Here is a 19,818-nt window from a genome sequence, read left to right as displayed (position 1 = left end):
CAGGTGCGGTCCCATCCAGACCTGGCCAGACAGACGCTCTCGTGCATGACTCAATGCAGAACAGAAAACTGTTGCGTGACTGAAAGCCTTTACATACCACACACACCCCCCATAGAAAAAACATACATTGCATACATCCTACAGACTCGACAACATAGTTCAAAGAACTACATCTAATGCAATGACATTGTGGTGTGGTTTCGGAATAGATTAAGTCAAGACTAGGCCTTAGTTAGATCAAGACCTTTAAGTTGATTTTACAAACATGCAATACTGGTGAACATCTTGAGACAAAACATGGGCACTGATGTATTTTAAGATGTGTCAGTGCATGTTATTTTCAGTTAGGACAGCTCAAAACTGGATTCTAGTCTTAGACTAGGTTAAAAAGGGATATTTTACAGGAAGAAATTTGGAAGAATGTCAGATCTCACCCCCAACTTACTGCCATTGTAGGGAAAATAAAAACTATGGTCGTCAACAGGGGGCGAGATTTGACAATCTTCCAAATTTCTACCTGTGCGTCCAGCCGAAAAAAGAAATATATACCGGTTTCGAACAATTTGAGGGATGAGTAAATGATGACGGAATTTACATTTTTGGGTGAATTGTTTCTTTAAACTCTGTCCAGTAGCTATATGTGTAGAGGAGTGGGCCATCGGGTGACCAAAAGGAAAGAATATTTGTCAGTTTTTAATCACGCTTACGACCTTGTAACATGTCACGTAAGAAAATAGACTGCAATATCTTCTCATGGCCCCAAAACCCTCTTGCACCGTAAACTGTTTCAGGCGCAGGAACAATATGTCTATTTACTCTCAACAGAATACAGACAGACAGAAGCACACCATGAGACAGACGAACGCCGTACCTGGCAGGTGTGCGTGTGTTTGCGCGGGCGAACAGCAGCGTTGGTGGTGCCTGAATTCAGTGTTTTCATCTGGCTCAGCCATGCGAAGTGAAAACCTGGAGATGCAGCGTACCGTTGTGTCGAGCAGACTTCCTGCAAATAGAGACACGGAGCACACAGACCAAAACATGACCAGATCAGACCCGCTCAAACATTACAGACCATGAATCCCATTTCCTCTAAACAACGAAAGACAAAGGGAAAATCATATACATTATGCCTTGAATGTAAAGGATGCCCTGCTACTATTCCAACACAAAGCCTGATAACAAGGAGTTTAATCCCATAATTGTTCTGTTGGGTTTGGGATTCGGGGGTAAATTGTTTGTGCGGGTGCAGTGACGGTGTGAGACCGCGGCCCCATGCCGAGCTGAATGAACGATTTGCTCGGCAGCTGAAGAGTCCTTCACTCTGGAACGGTGACCGCGAGAGCAGCTGTCTCCACCTCACCTGCTGCTGGGAATGTGAATGACTGCCTGGTCGAAACTCAAAAAAACCAATAGGGCTGAAATTGCTTTAGATTGATGACACAGGGCTCGAGGTCTTTCGCTGCCCACAATAACGCATCCAATCTGACAGCAGAATATAATTCAAGGGCACTTTAAGGGTGACCTCTAACGTACTGCAGGAACATCTCTGTAAACAGCTGAATGAAATAGGTTAAGGTCCATCAAAGCACTTTGAACTTGCTAATGGGGAAGACCTATAGAAATTACAATTTCACACTCCTCTAAATGTTTCATTTGCATTGTCTCAACAAGTTTAAAGAGTCATGACCTCCCTTATATGAGACATACAACTCCATTCCAGCAATGGTATATTTTGAGTCAGGCCATCACAGTACTGGTTCACATACAAATACTGTGACATTCAAAATGGGAAACCATCATGGCAGTGGGGAAACCCATTGTGCATTTTGGTTAAGAAAAAAATGCTTCATCTGTATGATAATCTTCATTCTTGATATCGGCCGTGTATTCAGCCTGTACTGCAATCTTAGACTGGACAGAGCAGATCCGTCAGTCATGAGATCTCTGCAGAGATGAGCAGTGGTGGACCACACACATCTGCGCCAGAAATTACAGGAGAGGGGCTCGTCGTGTAGAGTTTGAGCCGAGACTGTGCCGTGAGTCCAGGGATGTTTCACTGAGCACCTGTTGGCCCGTGTGTTTATCTGAGCTGGATCCTCTGCGTGTCACAGACACGACAGAGCCCAACTCTGGAAAACCCGAAGCGTGGCATTAAACATAAAAGTAGATAAAAGAGTATTTTATAAATAAAAAGAAAAGAACTAAAGCTTGTGAAAAATAATATCAGAATCCTAAAGATTAAGTGAAAAATAATGCGCATTATAGTTTCCACCAATGCGCAACAGCGAACAGGACAAAAGCACATGCTATACACATGCAAATTTACAAAAAGTAGGCATGCATTACTGCGCGCAGTGTCACTGTTGCTTTATTGTGACACGAGCATCACACACGCGAGAATAATAGATAACATTCACCGGCCACTTAGCAACAAACACGACATCATTCGCCGTGACCTGCACGCTGCGTGTCAGAAAAAAAACACCAGAGGGTCTTCAAATGTCTAGAAATAATGAAATCATAATGTGCACGAATAAAATCATACAGGTGTAACCCTGTTTTAAATAACGCTGAATGATGCAAAGAGAGAGCAGAACTCTTTTCATGCAAATGCACCTGACACTGGACTTTACAGTTTGTTATCAATAAACAAATAAAAAAGTTGGTAAATTCGGGATTGGTTTTTGAATGGTTTAATTGTGTAATGTCAACAATTATTCATAGCTGTCGTTGTGTAAAATTGGACTTTCACGGGTATTGCAGGTTCATTGTCCATAATGCGCGAACATTGGGAGCTGGATGCCCTTTATTTTGGCCTAAAAACAATGCTTAAATCAAAAATTAAGGTATTATTTGGGTATGAATAAATGATTTAGCAAACCGAGACAGAATTCTTCATAAAAGCTTTATAAAAGGCCATTTTCTCAAATCATTGAACTAATATATCCTTCGATCTAAGACATGTCTTCGGTTTTTTCTAAACCCTAAAAGCAAACCGAACACACCATCAGCAAACTGCAATAATTGTTCTGCTTTATTGGGGACGCACAAAGGAGTTAACCTGCTTCACTGCGCTTTGTTTTGCGCCAAAATGCGTAACATCAAAATATATAAAGACATTCTGCTAAACCCTTTCACACAACACAACACACTGCTACTGCATGCAAATAGATGTTGACGTGTTCTTCAAGCAGGCAGTTTTTGCTTACAGCCTCGAATCATGTTGTGCTCATTGAACATGCTTGAACCTGTCAACGGACATAACAGGCATTTGTTTTATTGTCAAAATCATGAAGTGCGAAAACACATATGCATGAAAAATACTGCTGGTCTCGTAACACTTTTTACAAACAAAAGAAACACATTTAATCGCAAAAGCAACCGTGAGGAGTGACATCCTATATGGATAGGACGCGAGCTCGTATTTGTTTTGACTCTCTTGGAATTGTTAGGGGGGGGGGGACAGCCTGTTTGGGGTGATCAAGTGAAGGACCTGTAGTAGAGAGGGATTTAAAATGAGCCAGATTAGTTAATTATCCACAAATGCGCTTTTCCTCTTAAGGGTGGAGACAAATTAATCCCAGCGGCAAGCGACAAAAATTCTCCCGTGAAACCTCCAGCCCCGCATTTGTACGAGTGCAGGGCTTTTGGATCTGGCCAGACCCTTTTAATGAATAGGTCCGGATTAATCATTCATCTCGTGTTGTTTAGCGCCGTGATGGATGTATATCGTCACTCATGACAATAGATGCACCGCGTTTTGTTCTTACCAAATAAATCATTCACATTGTTTAAGGTACATTGATCAATCTAATGACTTGTAATAGGCTCCTAATTACCACAGAAAAGGTCTGGAATGCGTTTTGATTTTTAGAAAATCTAAAATAATTTTGTATAGCTTTAAAGCCACAAACGCTTTTATTTAGTACAGTTATAAGAATTGAACCTAATTCATAAATATGATGTCCAGTTTATATTGAAATGCGTATTTATTTAATTTAGAAATTTAGGTTCAACAAATGTTAAAATTATATTTACAATTTAATACTTTATTTCATTGTTGATGCTATTTATTTTATATGAAGAAAGCAAATGTATTTAGCTTGTCTGACATTTGCTGACAGATGTCAACAGAAACAACGCAACGTTATAACCTAGCCTATATATATTAATTCCTTTATCATTCGCATTTGCATTCACTGTGCCTGACAAGAAATATTTGTCACTTTAAATCTTGATTTTATTTCCATTGCACTCTGAATTGACATGAAGTGTGCATACATTTATATCTAAATATGTAACCTGAACCTCTGTGAGCTCGAGTCCAATTTCTTTATGCTGAACAGCCGTTTAATAGTGTTAATTGTTCCTCCGTCAATTTGCAGTGATTGCGGAAATCAAGCGATTTTCGAGACTCCACCGCTAGTATTTGAATAAATTGTTTTATATTCCCCAGCTCTCTCCATAGGAGGGAATTTAAAGCAAAGCGCTCTGGAGTAAATTGCATCCAGGCTGACTGGCAGCGTTCAGCCTCTATAATGGAGCATTATTTGGTCATTTTGAATACTGTAATGCACAGCGTTTCGGCGGGGCCATTCTCAAGAAAATTGCTTTAACTTTTAAAAGGACGCCGATTCACTCCAAAGCAGGCCATTCTTACATTATGTCATTACCCTTAAATGTTTTAACAAGCAGCGCAACACACCGCTATAATGCATTGATCTTTTTATATTTAAAAAACATACTGAGGAAGGAAAAAAGGAAATTATCAAGAAACTAAAAAAATATCGTCTAATTGCTTCATATTTGTTCTGCATCCAAAAGCAGACGATTTATTTCATTATTTCGTCCAGAGCATTTGGGACTAAAACTGAAGTTAAAAAACATTTGTAACGCCTTTTTAAATAATTTCCTGATTTTGGGGAGGTCAAGCGCTCACTCGCGGTTCTAAATGTATTTAAAGAAACCTGAGCGCACGCGCGCATTAACACCCCAAACTCTAACCTACAGTACATAGCCCCAATATCCCTCCCTCTTTTCTGCCTCTTTCTCTCTCTCTCTTAACACACAAACTCACACAATTGTCTCGCACAAAAATCTAACACACCTGTTGGGAGATCAGTCCTCTTCATCCTCTTCATCCAAATAATAATCTCGTATTTTGGTGAATTCTTCTAATTTGAAAATAAGACATATTTTTTGCTTTAGTCTTACTAATACACAAAAAAATTTGTAGAAACTTGTACATTCAAAATAACAATATTCTCACTGTATGACTCCAATGGCTCCGTGTTACGAAGAAAACATATAGCCATAAATTTGTACCTAATAATAACGAAACCATACAAAATGTCTCCATACTTTTATCAAACCCAATGACCTTTTTAGCGATAGTAAAAAATAAGAATAAAGCGGATTACATTCAAGTTAAAACCGCGGATGGTTACGCGTGTGAATCTTTCATTAAGAGCATGCGCGTCTGCCTCGACAAACAAACAAACAAAAAACATATTATGATATCATGCATAAAATCGAGATGAGAAGCTTACCGCCGCAAGATGCGCGTTTTAAATAGCAATATAGTCTGTGCAGATACTGCGCCTTGATGGCCATATATATAAAAACGTTGAAAATAGCTGATGCTTATTGCTTGACAGTAGGATCAGTACACCAGTCGTTGATTGACGTACACTTTAGTATTTCTGTCATGGTCGTGTCGCTTATTGGTCGGCTGTCGCGTCGCGGCGCGCCCTCAGATTGGCTGCGCATTGCAGCCAGCTGTACTTCAAAGCACGCGCTCACTATACATCCCGAGTAGAGAGAGAAAGCTCGAGCGCACTGTCCCTCAGTCACACTGCAAAACTGACTCATTGTTCCTTGCAAGGCTGCAAAGAGTTGCTCTTGGAAAGGGCCTGGATATGGCTACGTCTATACTTGGGGTAAGCGCTGTTTAATTTTACTTTGGACAAAGAGGACGTTTGCATGTTCTCTTTTCTTTAACAGTACCGTTGATTTTCACTGTTACGTGTCATCGAACTTCTCAATGACTTTTGTTTACATTTTTCTTACTTCAACCAATAAATGACGAGAGTGAGACACTCTAGCTTACCCAAAAACTTTTTTGCCTAATCGTTTTTTTTTACAAAACCACGTGTACTGGAGCAATATTGGGATTTAGAGGGAAATCAGAATAACTGCAATCTGAAAATGTAACATTAAGAACTCAAGAAACGTTATTGTGATGTAAACAATATTGCTTAAAAATAAGTTACTATAAAGTTGGTGTAACTCGCGCTTGTCACAGTCAAAACAGACATTTCTGAATGACGCATTGAGATGACAACCCGTGCAACTCTGTTTAAAGTTTGCAGAAACTGTCCACGAGTTGCATTTCGGTTACAGACTGGCTATATGCGCTTGCTTTTCTAAACACTCCAAGTCTGCTTTATGGTGTTGTAAAAAGCTTCAACTTTTTATCCACACAGGAAGAGCCGCGGTTTGGAACTACCCCTTTAGCCATGCTGGCCGCAACCTGCAACAAAATCGGCAACACCAGCCCTCTCACGACTTTACCTGACTCAAGCGCGTTCTCCAAAGGCGGATTTCATCCCTGGAAAAGATCCTCGTCGAGCTGCAACTTGGGATCCAGCCTGCCGGGATTCACGATGGCGACGAGCCGCAGCACCTCGGGATTAACGACCACCAACGGCACGGGCAACAGCGCTTTCTGCCTTGCCTCCACCTCACCGACGTCCTCCGCGTTCTCCGCCGAATACAGCAGCTTATTCTCCAACACAGCCAGCGTTTCTTCGCAGGAGTCGGGACAGTCTGCGTTCATTTCCAAAGTTCACTCGTCGGCAGAGACTTTATATCCGCGGGTCGGCATGGCGCACCCGTACGAATCGTGGTACAAATCCGGCTTTCACTCCACCATCTCAGGTGAGGTGGCCAACGGCGCGTCCGCGTGGTGGGACGTTCACACGAATCCGGGCTCGTGGCTCGAGGTACAAAATCCGGCGAGCACTTTGCAAACTTCGCTGCACTCGGGAACACCACAAGCCATCCACTCCCAGCTCAGCGGCTACCAGCCGGACTTCTCCAGCCTCACGCACTCCGCGTTTAGCTCCACTGGCATCAGTCCCACTGCGTCCCACCTACTGTCAACGAGCCAACACCTGTTGACGCAGGAGGGATTCAAAACTGTGATCCCCACGTATACGGACGCATCGGCCACGAACGCAATGATATCAGGTGCCAGCTCTGGCATAGGCACCTCTTCCAGGTCATCCAGGAGATACTCCGGGCGGGCCACGTGCGACTGCCCGAACTGTCAGGAGGCAGAGCGCCTTGGGCCTGCGGGTGCCAGCCTGCGGAGGAAAGGACTCCATAGCTGTCACATCCCGGGCTGTGGCAAAGTCTACGGTAAGACCTCTCATCTCAAAGCGCACCTGAGGTGGCACACAGGCGAGAGGCCCTTCGTGTGCAACTGGCTTTTTTGCGGCAAAAGGTTCACCCGATCAGACGAGCTCCAGAGGCACCTGCGCACGCACACGGGGGAGAAACGATTCGCTTGCCCGGTATGCAACAAGCGCTTCATGAGGAGCGACCACTTGAGCAAACACATCAAAACACACACCGCTGGAGGTGGAGGCAAAAAGGGCAGCGACAGTGACACCGACACGAGTAACCTGGAGACCCCCAGGTCCGAGTCGCCGGAACTGATTTTAGAGGGTGTAAACCCTCGGGTCACGATCAAGGATCAATCTCCGCACCACGAGTCCTGAACACGATTTATGAAAAATGACCACGACTCCATTTTCCTCGCGGCTGAATCGAGAAAAGCAAACGGGTCTGGAGTACGCGTGTACGAAAACTTTTAGTGTTCTGCATTTCTTCGAAAAACGAGGCGATTCGTGCCTCATGAGGAAACAAAATCAGTGCAACACTGGTTATTTCTACTCAAGCACAGACAAACACCTCACCTTTCAGCGCGATGCAGTCTTGACAAGGCTCAGTGTTTGGACATTTGGTTTGGATCAATGCGCAAATGTGGGAGCTAAATAACGGCTGCCGGCGTGAGATAATTCTGTACATATATCCACAAAAATATGTTATTTTTCCCTGTAAATGTTACTTATGATTGTTTTGTGGTGGATCCTGAAATTCAGGGAATTTTCTTTCCTTTCGACGCACTTTGTGGATGTCAGTATGTATGTTACACAGCTATTTAAAATTCATTTAACCTTTCCTTTACATTGCTAAAAATATATAAATGTTTAATTGTATAAAGTCACGCTTAAGGCTTTCATTTTGTAATTAAAGGGATTTAAAATCTAACGCTTGGCTTGTCTGATCGAAATTATTTGGTTGAATATGGAATTTTCGAACTGCTAGTCGAAATTAGAACATGTCAAAATAACCATTGCATTTATTAATATCTTAGAAAAACGAAAAAAAGTATATTCACAAAATATCAATAATTCGCCCATGATTTGAATTCGTTTTCCCAGTGGAATAAATCAATAGTAAATGCCCCGAAAAGGCTTTTTTTGTCAAAATGAAAACCTTGTTAAATAGTATTAATTATGACTTGGAGCACATCGCAGCCCCATGTGTCTTGTATTTGCGATTAGGGATTCGTGTCTTATCAAATATCTAATTACTCTCCGCGACAATCATTTGTTCAGCGGCTCTTTATCGCACATTTTCCGATGGGACTTGGTGACAAAGGACCTCTGAATATTTATTTGAATCGCTCAAATTAACTGCTTAAATTTGCATGTCAAACGGAAAATGTCCATCCAAGAGAGAGCTGAAGGCATAAAGCATCGTTTAGCTTTTATAAAACGCTACACTTGATTTGGTGTTATGGGAACAGTTTTTTTTCTTTCTTGCCTTTTCTGGAAGCCACCTTTGAAAGGGGAGATGGGGAGAGGCCTTATGCAAATGGTGAATTTTAAAATGCTCTCGCAGTCAAATGGTCTCTGGCTGTTATTTGAATATCAGTGGCCCTGTACTGAAAAGGTTCAAGGATGCTCTCTGACTTCTTTGTGTTTATCCAGCGCAGCGTCCGATCCCACAGAAAACCCCGTCGGAATAATTACAGACCGAGCCGCAGCCTGGGAACTCGTTAGAGCCAGACGCCTTTTTGGGGGGGGGGGGTTCAAGGTAAATTGACCAGAAGGCAATAGACTAAAATTATTTTCATTTCCTTTTGTGAGGTGCCGAACAACCAGTGGCCTTTCAGGGGAAAAATACACAAATAGGCCTATACAAAATTTAAAGTCCATTCAAATTTAACGACCTCGTGTAAAACTTCTAACGTTTGGTAAATAACGGATGAACAAATAAATAAACATTTATTGTCTATAAGTAATACAATTGTAAAGTGCAATTGTCAAATAAGTCGGAATAACAAATGACGTCTTGAAACAATACATTTAGGCAGTTGTTTTCTCTAAATAGCAGGTGCACAGAAAAGCAATAAGTCTTTTAAAATTAATGTTGGATGCAACGACTTTATAGCACACAATTCAAAATTTGTGTTACGGAAATGAGCGCTATTTGGGCGTGAAGGCATTCACGAGCACGCTTTACAATTATATGGTCCTATTAAGATTTACAAACGGGAGCTTATACACGGACAAGATCTAAGTGCTTTTCGGTCTTTGCGCCTGGTGTTGCGGACAGTAGCGCTGTCAATCACGACCTTTTGTTCGCGCGTTCCCGGAATGCCCTCTGACTGCGCGCGAGGCAGAAGTCAGCTTTGTTTCCGCGCGGCAGTAAAAGAGAGATCAAAGAGAAGCGCCGCTCCGCCGCAGCGCGGGAAACTCAGCCGTGACGAGTCTGCGAGTTTCCCGCGCTCCTTTTTGATCACGTTATATTTCTGTGTGTCCGAAGATCGATCGAGTTAGTTTATGGTCTTTAAGCGAAATTCTTTAGAAAATTCAATCATTTTAAAAGCATGCTATGGTGTCACTTTATGTATATTTGCGTAATTCGCATGTTCTTAAAAAAACACTTGTGAAGATCGTTTACAAATAGTTTATTAACGCTTTTTAATACTTCAGCATCACCCTTGGATTCATTTGCAGATTGCTAAATACTTTTTTCGTTTTTGTGGGAGTTAGGGGGGATATTTCACACGAATTGGTTGTTGTGATTGTCTGCAGAGTTGGTTTTAAGCCAACAGAAAAAAATATAACATTTTTGTTTGCAGTCGAACAATATTAATTTAGGCATAAAGTTGTAAAAAGGGTTGCGGAAACATTCATTTTAGATTCAGTTTATTGACGTTAGTAGGACTGGAAAATATATTGAAACTTCATTCAATAGCTTATAGCTAATATTAAATACAAAATTCGTTTCATCATCAGTCTTGTCCTCCCACATTTGAAACCACAATATTACAACACAAATTCCATTTTAAGAAAATCTCGTTTCTATCGATTTATTTATAAAAGGAAGAGGGTTGAAATTAAGTTTTGTGGAAATGATGTAATGTAAAACAATGCATCTTAAGCAGTATTTTCGACAGCATTTGATCTGGGTTTAAGGTAAACTAGTCAAATGAAAGCATTATGCATTTTTGAGCTTTATAAATGCCCAAGCCATTAAATCTCATCTACATATTTGCATTAACGTCGCACATTACGTCCACATGTGTACACAATGTAATAAAATAAATCATTTAAACTGATATGTATATAATATCCTCCTGTAAAGCTCATATAAACTTGACACTTTTGAAAGATTAAACGCTTAGGGGAGAACATGTACTGCATTGAAACTACACCATACAAATAAAATCAATTCAAGATTTAAATCACCAGTTTATAATCAGCAGTTTCTGCATTCTTTCAGCGCCCTCTGCTGGCACAGTGTGTAAAAAGGGAACGATCTGAAAACGCCAGATGGTCACTCTTTAATTCAAAAAGGTTGGAACTTGGAAGCAACATAAATTTAAAAGCACAAATACAAATGACACTTTGGAGTGCCAACAAAGGGGAAGGTTGTCAGTGAATAACCTTAAAAAAATTCAACAAAAATGATCAGATCGCATTAGAAGTCTTGAAACAGCGCACAGACTATATAGCGCACGTTTGTCCTTTTTTGTCCAGACTTAACTCCACTTCTTGAGATAAGGGTGGTCAGGAGGTTTTTAAAAACAGCTTTGGTTTATCCAAGACAACAGCCACATAAGTTTTGCCATAATGCGTGTAAAAGTGGTGTACACTTTCAACTACCGTTTTTCTTTTCTTTTCTGCACCCCGAATCCCTGCTATCACTTCTGCTCAGTTCTCTTCTGCCCTGTCCTCGTTCCCTACTGACGCTCCTGTCTACACCTCTCCCACCAGTTCTTTCTCTCTCTCGACTTCTGTCCATTTTCTCCCTCCCTCTCTCCCTGCTGGCACTCCTCTGTCTCTCATTCTCTCTGTGTCTCTCATTCCTCCATCTCTGAGGGCTCCTGCTTCCGTCTCGATTATATCTCCCTCGGTTCTCGTCTCGTTTATCTCTCCCTCTCTCTCTGCTCTCATCTTGTTTATCTCTTCCTCTCTCTCTGCTCTCGTCTCGTTTATTTCTCTCTCCCTCTCTACTTCTGCATTTCTCTTTACTTCTCTCGTTCTCCTCCCTGAATCGCTCTCGGTCGTCCCGTCTGGTTTTGTCCTCTGGTGATCTGTGAGTTTTCTCTCCTCTGCCGTCCCGCTCATTGCGTGTTGGAGAGCGCCGTTTCGACAGACTGCAAGACCGTTTGTGGTCATCACGCTCTCTCCCGGAGGCGCTTTCACTGGAGGAGTCTCTCTTTTTCTTGCTTTTATTTTTGGCTTTCTTTCCAGAACGTTTCTCCGGCTCAGAATCGCTGCTGTCTTCTGAAGAGCTGCTGGATGAACTTTCACCCTTGGCTCGTTTCTTTTTCTGATTCTTTTTGCTCTTCTTCTTTTCCTTTTTACCCTTCTTTTTCTTTTCTTTCTTCTTTTCAAGACGATCAAGTTTTCTACCCATTACAAGAGGATGAGATTAAAATCATTTGCACTACAGCCTTAAAAACCTAACATGTGGAGGTCAATTTTTGACCATTTAAATAACAATTTACAATTTTTAAATCCAAGTAAATTTTATATTATATTTCAAATTACAATATTATATAGCTAACACTAAACAGCTTACTGTACTGTACATTACAATGTATATATGTAACAGGTGTCATTTTGAACCACAATTTCCAATAATATTATATTCCTAATGTTATGATGAATATTATTAATCAACTAGATTACATATAATTTTGTATTAAATCATAGCATTAAAAAATACGTACTCCATGCACTTCATGAATGTGTTACTTTTATCAATAACTGTATCACGTTATTTGTATTAATAATTCAGCGAATTAATTATTAATATGAATTGCGATGGTGTTATAAATACCTAAGCAATTTCTGCTTTTGTTTGGTAGATAGAGACTTTAGAAACACCACCTCGGGATCATCTTCTTCCTCACTCGCCACAAATTCCTGCAACAGACGATCAATAGGTCCATTCACAGACTTCACACAGAACAGGTGAACACTACAGAAACACTGGTTTCTCTCTTGTAATTGCAGCTGTTGGTCTCATCAGTTGTAGCCGTACTCTCAAACTGACAGGAAATGCATGCGAGCCGGCAATCTGATCATTTGGCCGCGTTTTTCTGCGATGACACGCTGAGCTCCAGACATGGATATTGTTAGTCTTATATGGGAAAGAAGCAGGAGATTACCTGTGTTTGATCACTCATGGTGTTGCTCCTCTCAAGAACACATTTCTTTAGCGCAAAGCCGCTGTTTCGCATCTCTGCCATTAACTCGGAGGGGTGCATTGACGGACCTGTTAGGACAAATCACTCTTTCAGAACAAATAATGTTCTCCCCCTCTGAGAGATGCACACTAGCAGTTTTGTTAACAAAAAGACAACAAATCAACTCTCTCGTAACACCGCTGGGTTAAGTGTGCAATACTGTTTGCTAAAGCAGAGGTTTCAATCAATTAGAACACACAATGATAGACATTTTCTGCAGGAGTGACACCTATATGAACTGTTCTGGAATACACACAGTTTTACTGTACTGCTACACAAAACCAAAAACAAATGTCAAACACACAACTCAGACAGAGCAACAGAGAAAATAAATTCAATATTCAATTTGGTTAAAAGAGGCATAAAACCTTTTGGTTATGCATAAAGAGGCATAACACATTTAAAAACGTTTAAGACACCTCTAGAAGCATTAACGTTGAGACTTTCAAAAATATATACATTTACTCATTAAATCAAGATGCAAATGTTCATAAAGAACGCCTTTACATGAATGACGCATTCTAACACGACAAGACCGCCACCTACAGGTATAAAAACTCCCCACAGCTCTGAGCTAAACATTATACTTAGGTTTTGTTTTTCATTTGTGCAGTTGAATATGTCACAAACTTTTCTACCTTGTAAAAACTATATCTTGTCATATTTTTCTCTTTTAGGATTTTCCACAAATTGTGGATATTTGCCCTTAAAAGCGTTGTTTAAAAAATGACTGATTCATATTTAATTTTAGATGTAATTGACAAATTATGCAGAAAGTGTAAAATATTTAGACTTTAGACTTTAGAATTTAGACACTAGATTTAAAGTACTTCAAATACATGTAATATGCATATTAGCGAGAACGTTTGATTTATAGGAATTATTTTATAATGCATTTATACCACTGTTGGGCATTACTAGACATGGGATACATAAACAAAATAAATACATTAACTATCCAGAAGGGTTTGGCTGAAGAAACACACATCCATATGGAGATACTGTGTTGCACTGTGTTGCGAAGACATACCTGCTTCATCACTGGGCATGGAGCTGGCATTAATCCCTGACAGGCCAAAGAGGGGACACTCACGATCTGTGTTCACATGACCCCATTTATGACACTTGATGCACCTCACATTCCGAACCTGAAACAATCAAACAATAACCACAGAGCTCAAACATTTAGTTCAGAAGCACATATCAACGTATAAGCTTTAACTGCTTATTTATGCATACATAGGCTAAAGATTCAAAGCTACTCACCTGAATCCCAAAAGGCTGATCACGAATATTCATGTCATCCTTAGCATATCTGCATTGAAGATACAACATTAGAGATAAGACTATACATTTTTCCACATTCCACAAAGGAGTTTTCCACATAGAAACCATAAAATAGTTAATAAGAAAACATACTTTTCACGAGGTGCCACTTTCTGCCACTCAAACTTGTAATCAGATTCTCCTTCCTGAAGACAAAGCAAGCATCAGCAATGAAGACTGACACAATGAGTCCTAAAGAAGTTTTCCAAGTTTGATGCTGTCAGGTCACTACCCAAATGTAATATGCGGATGTACATTACCTCATTCTCTTTAGTCTCTTCTGCTCAAAGTCAGGAATATGAACGAACAGGAGATAAAGAAGATATGATACAAAATTAAAGTGAACAAAATGTTTCGTTGACTAGATTGTCTACCATTACTCAATAGGTTCTGACATGATAAGGATGAAAAATGTTTATCAGTGAAAAGATGGTGGGGTGATAAACATGTCACCATTCAACCCAGATCAAATCTGCCATTTAAACGTACATAATTAGGTCACATCATCCTGAAAAGATAGCAGTTCTTCTGAAACTTTAACAAATACCTTTGGATGCTCCCGGAGGAGCTTCATACATGAAATTAAGGCCATTCTTCACGCGATCATCACCCATCAGCACCCTGGAAAATAATATGAGCAACAGGTAAATTGCAGATCACTTCAACATTAATGATCATGTTGAGCACACTAACAAACATGAACTGAACTGTGTTTATTCAGGCACCTCTCACCTGTTGTTGTAGGTGTCCTGCTCTTTTACGTAAGCCTGCATCAGGTCCTCCTGCTTCTTCTTGTCGAAGGTTAATTTCTGCTCTGCAATCCATACCTGAGAACCACAAGAAAGAGCTTCATACGTTTAACAACCTTTTACACACCAAAACAAACTGAGCAAACGCAAATCACTAAAACCTATAAAGCGTTCGTCATTAAATACATGCTTGTGCATATTCTTTAAAAAAACTCATCTGAAGAGCTTGTAAATAAAAGATTAAACGTTCAGCTGAATAACAGCCGCGAGCCGCGGTGATGTTTTCACCAGAGCAGAAGTAGCTTAGCCTAATAGCCGCGTCAAAAAACAGGTCTTAAATCGTCCCGCTTGCCTTTTTTATGTTGGATTTTGATGCAGGATGGAAATCCTTCTTGCACATGAAATTTGCAAAAGATTTCCCCATGTCTGACTACCGGTGTTCACGCTCTAAATATAATTTTAAAAAGAGGCCACCGCTCGATGTTGATCAACAGCAACGTCACGCACAGCGTCGCCTTTTATTTTGACATCAACGGCGACGCGTTTCCCGGTTAAGAGTCCCGGCTTTGTAAAATAATGTGATAAAATCAAATTGAATAATTTGGTTTCTAATAATCAAAATAATAAATTTTAAATAACAAATATAAATAACTGATGGATTGGATTTTCGGGCTTGCTTGAAAATGTAAACACATCCAGAGCCAAACGTATTAACAATGTTTTATCTTAATGCGTAAATACAATATAAATGCATTTCAAATGAACGTATAAATACAATATTAATGGACACAGTCATTTTGATATGAGTGTGTAAACAAAAGTCACTCACACCTGACTCGGGAGGAAGTGCCGCGTTATCCAATAAGCGACTCTTTCGTCATCTGACTCCGCCCATGTATACTCCACCGCAGATTTTACACTCATGTAGATGGACACGAGTCCAGTGTCTGACTGTCGCTCAGCGCTGTTGTATCATTAGAGATCAGAGAAACACCCATGCCGAAGTCTGCAGTCAGTTTTGTTTACTAGGAAAAGGAAAGTATACATATGTGAAATCTCACCAGATAGTACGTCTGGCATTTGTTAAATTGGACGAGGTAAATCATATTTTTAATGCATTATATATTGTGCGAATGTGCTACTGCTAATGTTTACTTATCTTTATGACATTTTATGTTATGACTTACTGGATTTAACTGTGAAATATTAGTCACGCTTTTAATTTTAACCAGGGGTAAAATATGTTATTCATAGGACAAAGATTTAACAAATATTGTTAATCGTGCATCAGCTGTAGGTGTTTAACGCAAGCCTTAATTTTTCACGTGTATTATTTTCAATATTCATGAATCAAAGACGTCTGATCATGTTTTAATTAGTACATTAGGTTGAATACATGAACTAAGTTCTATTGATTAGTGATTATTCATTAAACAGATATATAGGGATTGTTGGGGTACCATTTCAAGTTCATTTTATATTGATAGTGACCTGCAGATTTTGGACCTACAGATTAAAATGAGGAGAATTCTAAAGGTCTATTTACATGTTTGTACAGGATGCTGCCAAACTCTTGTGACACATTTGTAGCCCTGCCTCCATCAACAGAGGGTCATAATATAGTCTTCGGAAAGAACTCGGACAGACCCTGCGATGAAGTACAAGAAGTGGTGTACTTCCCCTCCAAGAGCCATGAGGATGGAGAAAAAGTTGAGGTTTGTCTTTAAAAAAGCATTATGATATTCTCACAATCATCTGATTATAGCTCCAAATACTCTTGAATGTTGTTCCAGACTGACTGTCTGGAATTTTTGTTCTTTTTCAACTCAAAAACGTGTAGTGTACATATATAGAGATCGAGCAGGCAGCGCACACATACGCTGTGGTCCTGAGCCGACCCGCCTGGCTGTGGGGGGCAGAGATGGGGGCAAATGAGCATCAGGTGTGCATCGGGAACGAGGCCGTCTGGGGGAAGGAGAACGCTGATGGGGATGAAGCTCTCTTGGGCATGGATCTTGTTAGGTGATCAAATAATCGCATAATATTTCTACTAACAAGTTAAGGTAATTCAGTTTCTCATTGCAACTTCAGGCCAAAAGTATCAAATACCTGCACTTTCAATTTTTATTTAGGTTGGCCCTGGAGAGGGCTGACACAGCCGAAAAGGCTCTAGATGTAATAACAGAGCTTCTGGAAAAATACGGCCAGGGAGGGAATTGCATGGAAGATGAGTCCGGGTTCACGTATCACAACAGCTTCCTTATATCAGATCGTACTGAGGCTTGGGTGCTGGAGACAGCTGGGAAATACTGGGCAGCAGAGAGAGTAAAGGGTAAATACATCAACATGTGGCATGCCCCAAATGTTTGTAATTCCAGCCCGAGTGTGTCTGATCATGGAAGCTAAACAGTCTTAATCTTTGTGAGCTGTTGGATTGAATTGAACTTTGATGTTTGTCTGTCGTATAGAAGGGTATCGAAACATCTCCAATCAGTACTCCATCACTACCAAGATAGATAAGGAACACCCGAGGTTAAAGGACTACGCACGAGAGAAGGGCTGGTGGGACGGAAAGGCTCAGTTCAGTTTCACAGACGTTTATTCCATCCAAACGACAGCCCGAATCGAGGCTGCAGGTGGCCGATACTGTGAGGGACGCAAACTTCTGGAGAAGAGCAAAGGTGAGCGCCGGCGAAACTGTCATCGGATTCATGCAAAGAATGTTCACATCTGCTCTAACGTTTACGAGTGAATAGTTGGTTTAGTTAAATGTCTAGGACTTCACTGTATGCCATTATATTATACAGTAAAGGTTAAATGTGAACACACATGCTCATTCTTTTTTTTACGGTTCTACACTTTGGAATAAGAGTAAAGTCATGTTAGGCTAATAAAAAACAACCAAAAAATTGGGTTAAAAATATATATTTAATGTGCATCTGTTGCAACTTTATATTATTCACACAGAATATTATAAAGTGATAATATAACATTTTTCAAACAGGTCACATCACTGCAGAAACCATGATGGATATTTTGAGGGATAAGGAGAGTGGAATCAACATGGAGGGCATGTTTATGACCACCGGCAGTATGGTGTCAGTGGTCCCTACAGACCTCGATCTGCCCGGCGTTCACTTCTTCACTGCGACTCCAGACCCCGACAGGTACACTAGGGTAGTTGATACTAAACTGTACTACAGGGATATTTTTATTTTGTGAATGGCATTTGTAAGCACAGCTTTGACAGTATTTTAATGGATCAGCTTTTAGTCAGAACCCATACAGTATACAGAGACCAGGATGCCTAGACTTGAGGTGGGCTCTTTTAATTTTGGAAAGCTCTGCAAAACAACATGCATTTTTTCTCTTAAAATTTAAAATAAAAGCGTTATAATTATTGTATTTTTATTAATGCTGTCGAGTTTTATGTGTTTGTTTGACAGGTCTGTTTTTAAGCCGTTTGCATTCGTGCCAGACATCAAGCAGCTGAAGCACACGTGTTCTCCGTCTTATGGAGAAGAGGATCCTGTGAAGAAGAAACCTCGTTTTCAGAGCAAACCGAACCGCAAGCACCCGCTGTTCCTGAAACACGAGGTGGTCGCTGCCATCATCGACAGCACCAGCGTGAGCCATTATACATTGGATAAACTGTTGTAAATGTTCCACAAAAAACAACAACTCGGAGAATGTACACTACCGGTTTTGATCTGAAAGTGTATGCTTAAATGAATGAAATTTGTTTAGTAGACAAAAATATAATTTTGTAAATAAACCATAAACCATTTTTTCCATGAAAAAACTAACATTTTATCTAATAAAAAATGTAATTCTTTGACTGAATAATGAAGAAAAAGCAGCCAATCAGAGCACAGAATTGATGGGAAGTCCTTTAATATTGTTTTAAAAGCATTGAAGCTGCTTGATAAAATAACAAGTAACAACATAATTTCCATAGTTCCCTTTGTTTTATTTCATAATTTCATAATGATAATTAATGTAATTTTGATGATTTTATTACTATTCTAAAAAAATATATCAAAAATACGAACGCATAATTCTCCAAAAATATTTGACCAGTAGTGTTTTTAGTTCAATAAAAATTTAAGTCGGAAAATGTGCACAATTTTTGTTCAGTTAGCACCACCATACCAAATATTTTCAGGCTTTTTTATCCAACATTTCACCCATCTTCCATCGATCAGTAACTCCAAACTTGCTGTATCAGGATGCTCAATGATTTGATAGTGCCAATGTACATGTTTATCTAAACAATGATTTAAGGAAACACTGACAAACGTTGTAAGGGATCTAAATAAGATGGTATATAATTAACTTTAATATTAATGATTTCACATTTTCCCCATTCGTCAGTTAAATGACATTTTCTCTGTGTTTTGTGTTTGTTCAGGAGAGAGGACAGAAGATCGTTGAGAAAATGAGAGACCTGGAGAAGCAGAAGCTGGCAGAGATGCAGAAATATCTGACTTTGGGAATTGAGGACAAAACACTACTGGTTCATCTCTTTACAGACACTGTAACCGAGGAGTTTAACATATACAGTAAAGCGTGAGAATGTCATTAAAGGATTATTAATGTTTCCCAACACAAGTGAGAGCTGTAACTAACTACAGGGTGTCAGTCATCGTCTGTGAGTTTATAGTAATTTAAAAGATTACATGTGTTTAATGTTTTGCACTGAACAGAACACACAACAGAAGTCTGTTTCATCATTGTGGACTACCTGTCAAAAACGAATAAACTTTCAATTCAGATTATGTCTGTATCCACTTGGAGAAGTATTTTATTGTGTGAACTGAAAGTTGGCAGGACTTAAAATATGCAACACAAAATAAAGCATTATTTCGCTTCTCCCTCAAACACAAATAACAAAATAATCTCATT

At 39.9% G+C, this 19,818-nt stretch overlaps 3 protein-coding genes across 3 annotated transcripts; 2 read left to right on the top strand and 1 right to left on the bottom strand.

The window, feature by feature from the left end:
• The first annotated feature begins 5,783 nt into the window (after positions 1 to 5,783).
• sp9 (sp9 transcription factor) lies at positions 5,784 to 8,337 on the top strand. Its single transcript, XM_056755790.1, has 2 exons — positions 5,784 to 5,939; positions 6,486 to 8,337. Exons 1-2 carry the CDS (start codon positions 5,919 to 5,921, stop codon positions 7,782 to 7,784), a joined length of 1,320 nt encoding a protein of 439 aa, XP_056611768.1. The 5' UTR covers positions 5,784 to 5,918; the 3' UTR covers positions 7,785 to 8,337.
• Positions 8,338 to 10,269: 1,932 nt separating this feature from the next.
• On the bottom strand, positions 10,270 to 15,463 carry cir1 (corepressor interacting with RBPJ, CIR1). Its single transcript, XM_056755871.1, has 10 exons — positions 15,266 to 15,463; positions 14,897 to 14,991; positions 14,712 to 14,785; positions 14,425 to 14,444; positions 14,258 to 14,310; positions 14,105 to 14,153; positions 13,869 to 13,986; positions 12,761 to 12,867; positions 12,430 to 12,515; positions 10,270 to 11,995 (listed from the first exon to the last, which is right to left on the bottom strand). Exons 1-10 carry the CDS (start codon positions 15,335 to 15,337, stop codon positions 11,239 to 11,241), a joined length of 1,431 nt encoding a protein of 476 aa, XP_056611849.1. The 5' UTR covers positions 15,338 to 15,463; the 3' UTR covers positions 10,270 to 11,238.
• A 407-nt stretch (positions 15,464 to 15,870) lies between these two features.
• scrn3 (secernin 3) lies at positions 15,871 to 19,691 on the top strand. The gene is made up of 8 exons (XM_056754826.1): positions 15,871 to 16,010; positions 16,472 to 16,628; positions 16,754 to 16,935; positions 17,046 to 17,245; positions 17,382 to 17,594; positions 17,918 to 18,080; positions 18,360 to 18,540; positions 19,325 to 19,691. The coding sequence occupies exons 2-8, from the start codon at positions 16,473 to 16,475 to the stop codon at positions 19,484 to 19,486; spliced, it is 1,257 nt and encodes a 418-aa protein (XP_056610804.1). The 5' UTR covers positions 15,871 to 16,010; position 16,472; the 3' UTR covers positions 19,487 to 19,691.
• Positions 19,692 to 19,818: the final 127 nt, after the last annotated feature.

Source organism: Triplophysa dalaica, chromosome 8 (assembly GCF_015846415.1).
Source record: "Triplophysa dalaica isolate WHDGS20190420 chromosome 8, ASM1584641v1, whole genome shotgun sequence".
Lineage (NCBI taxonomy): Eukaryota > Metazoa > Chordata > Actinopteri > Cypriniformes > Nemacheilidae > Triplophysa > Triplophysa dalaica.
Note: the sequence above shows the minus strand (reverse complement) of the source record. Positions and strands in the feature narration are given on the sequence as shown.

What these genes read in the sequence shown, in the direction of transcription:
- sp9 (XM_056755790.1), top strand. Translation starts at nt 5,919, where the DNA reads ATGGCTACGTCTATACTTGGG. An exon ending in TGGCTACGTCTATACTTGGG is followed by an intron (nt 5,940 to 6,485) that starts GTAAGCGCTGTT and finishes TTATCCACACAG; the next exon opens with GAAGAGCCGCGGTTTGGAAC.
- cir1 (XM_056755871.1), bottom strand. Translation starts at nt 15,337, where the DNA reads ATGGGGAAATCTTTTGCAAATTTCATGTGCAAGAAGGATTTCCATCCT. An exon ending in CAAAATCCAACATAAAAAAG is followed by an intron (nt 14,992 to 15,265) that starts GCAAGCGGGACG and finishes TGTGGTTCTCAG; the next exon opens with GTATGGATTGCAGAGCAGAA. An exon ending in CAGGACACCTACAACAACAG is followed by an intron (nt 14,786 to 14,896) that starts GTGAGAGGTGCC and finishes ATTATTTTCCAG; the next exon opens with GGTGCTGATGGGTGATGATC.
- scrn3 (XM_056754826.1), top strand. Translation starts at nt 16,473, where the DNA reads ATGCTGCCAAACTCTTGTGACACATTTGTAGCCCTGCCTCCATCAACA. An exon ending in GCGACTCCAGACCCCGACAG is followed by an intron (nt 18,081 to 18,359) that starts GTACACTAGGGT and finishes TTTGTTTGACAG; the next exon opens with GTCTGTTTTTAAGCCGTTTG. An exon ending in CCATCATCGACAGCACCAGC is followed by an intron (nt 18,541 to 19,324) that starts GTGAGCCATTAT and finishes GTGTTTGTTCAG; the next exon opens with GAGAGAGGACAGAAGATCGT.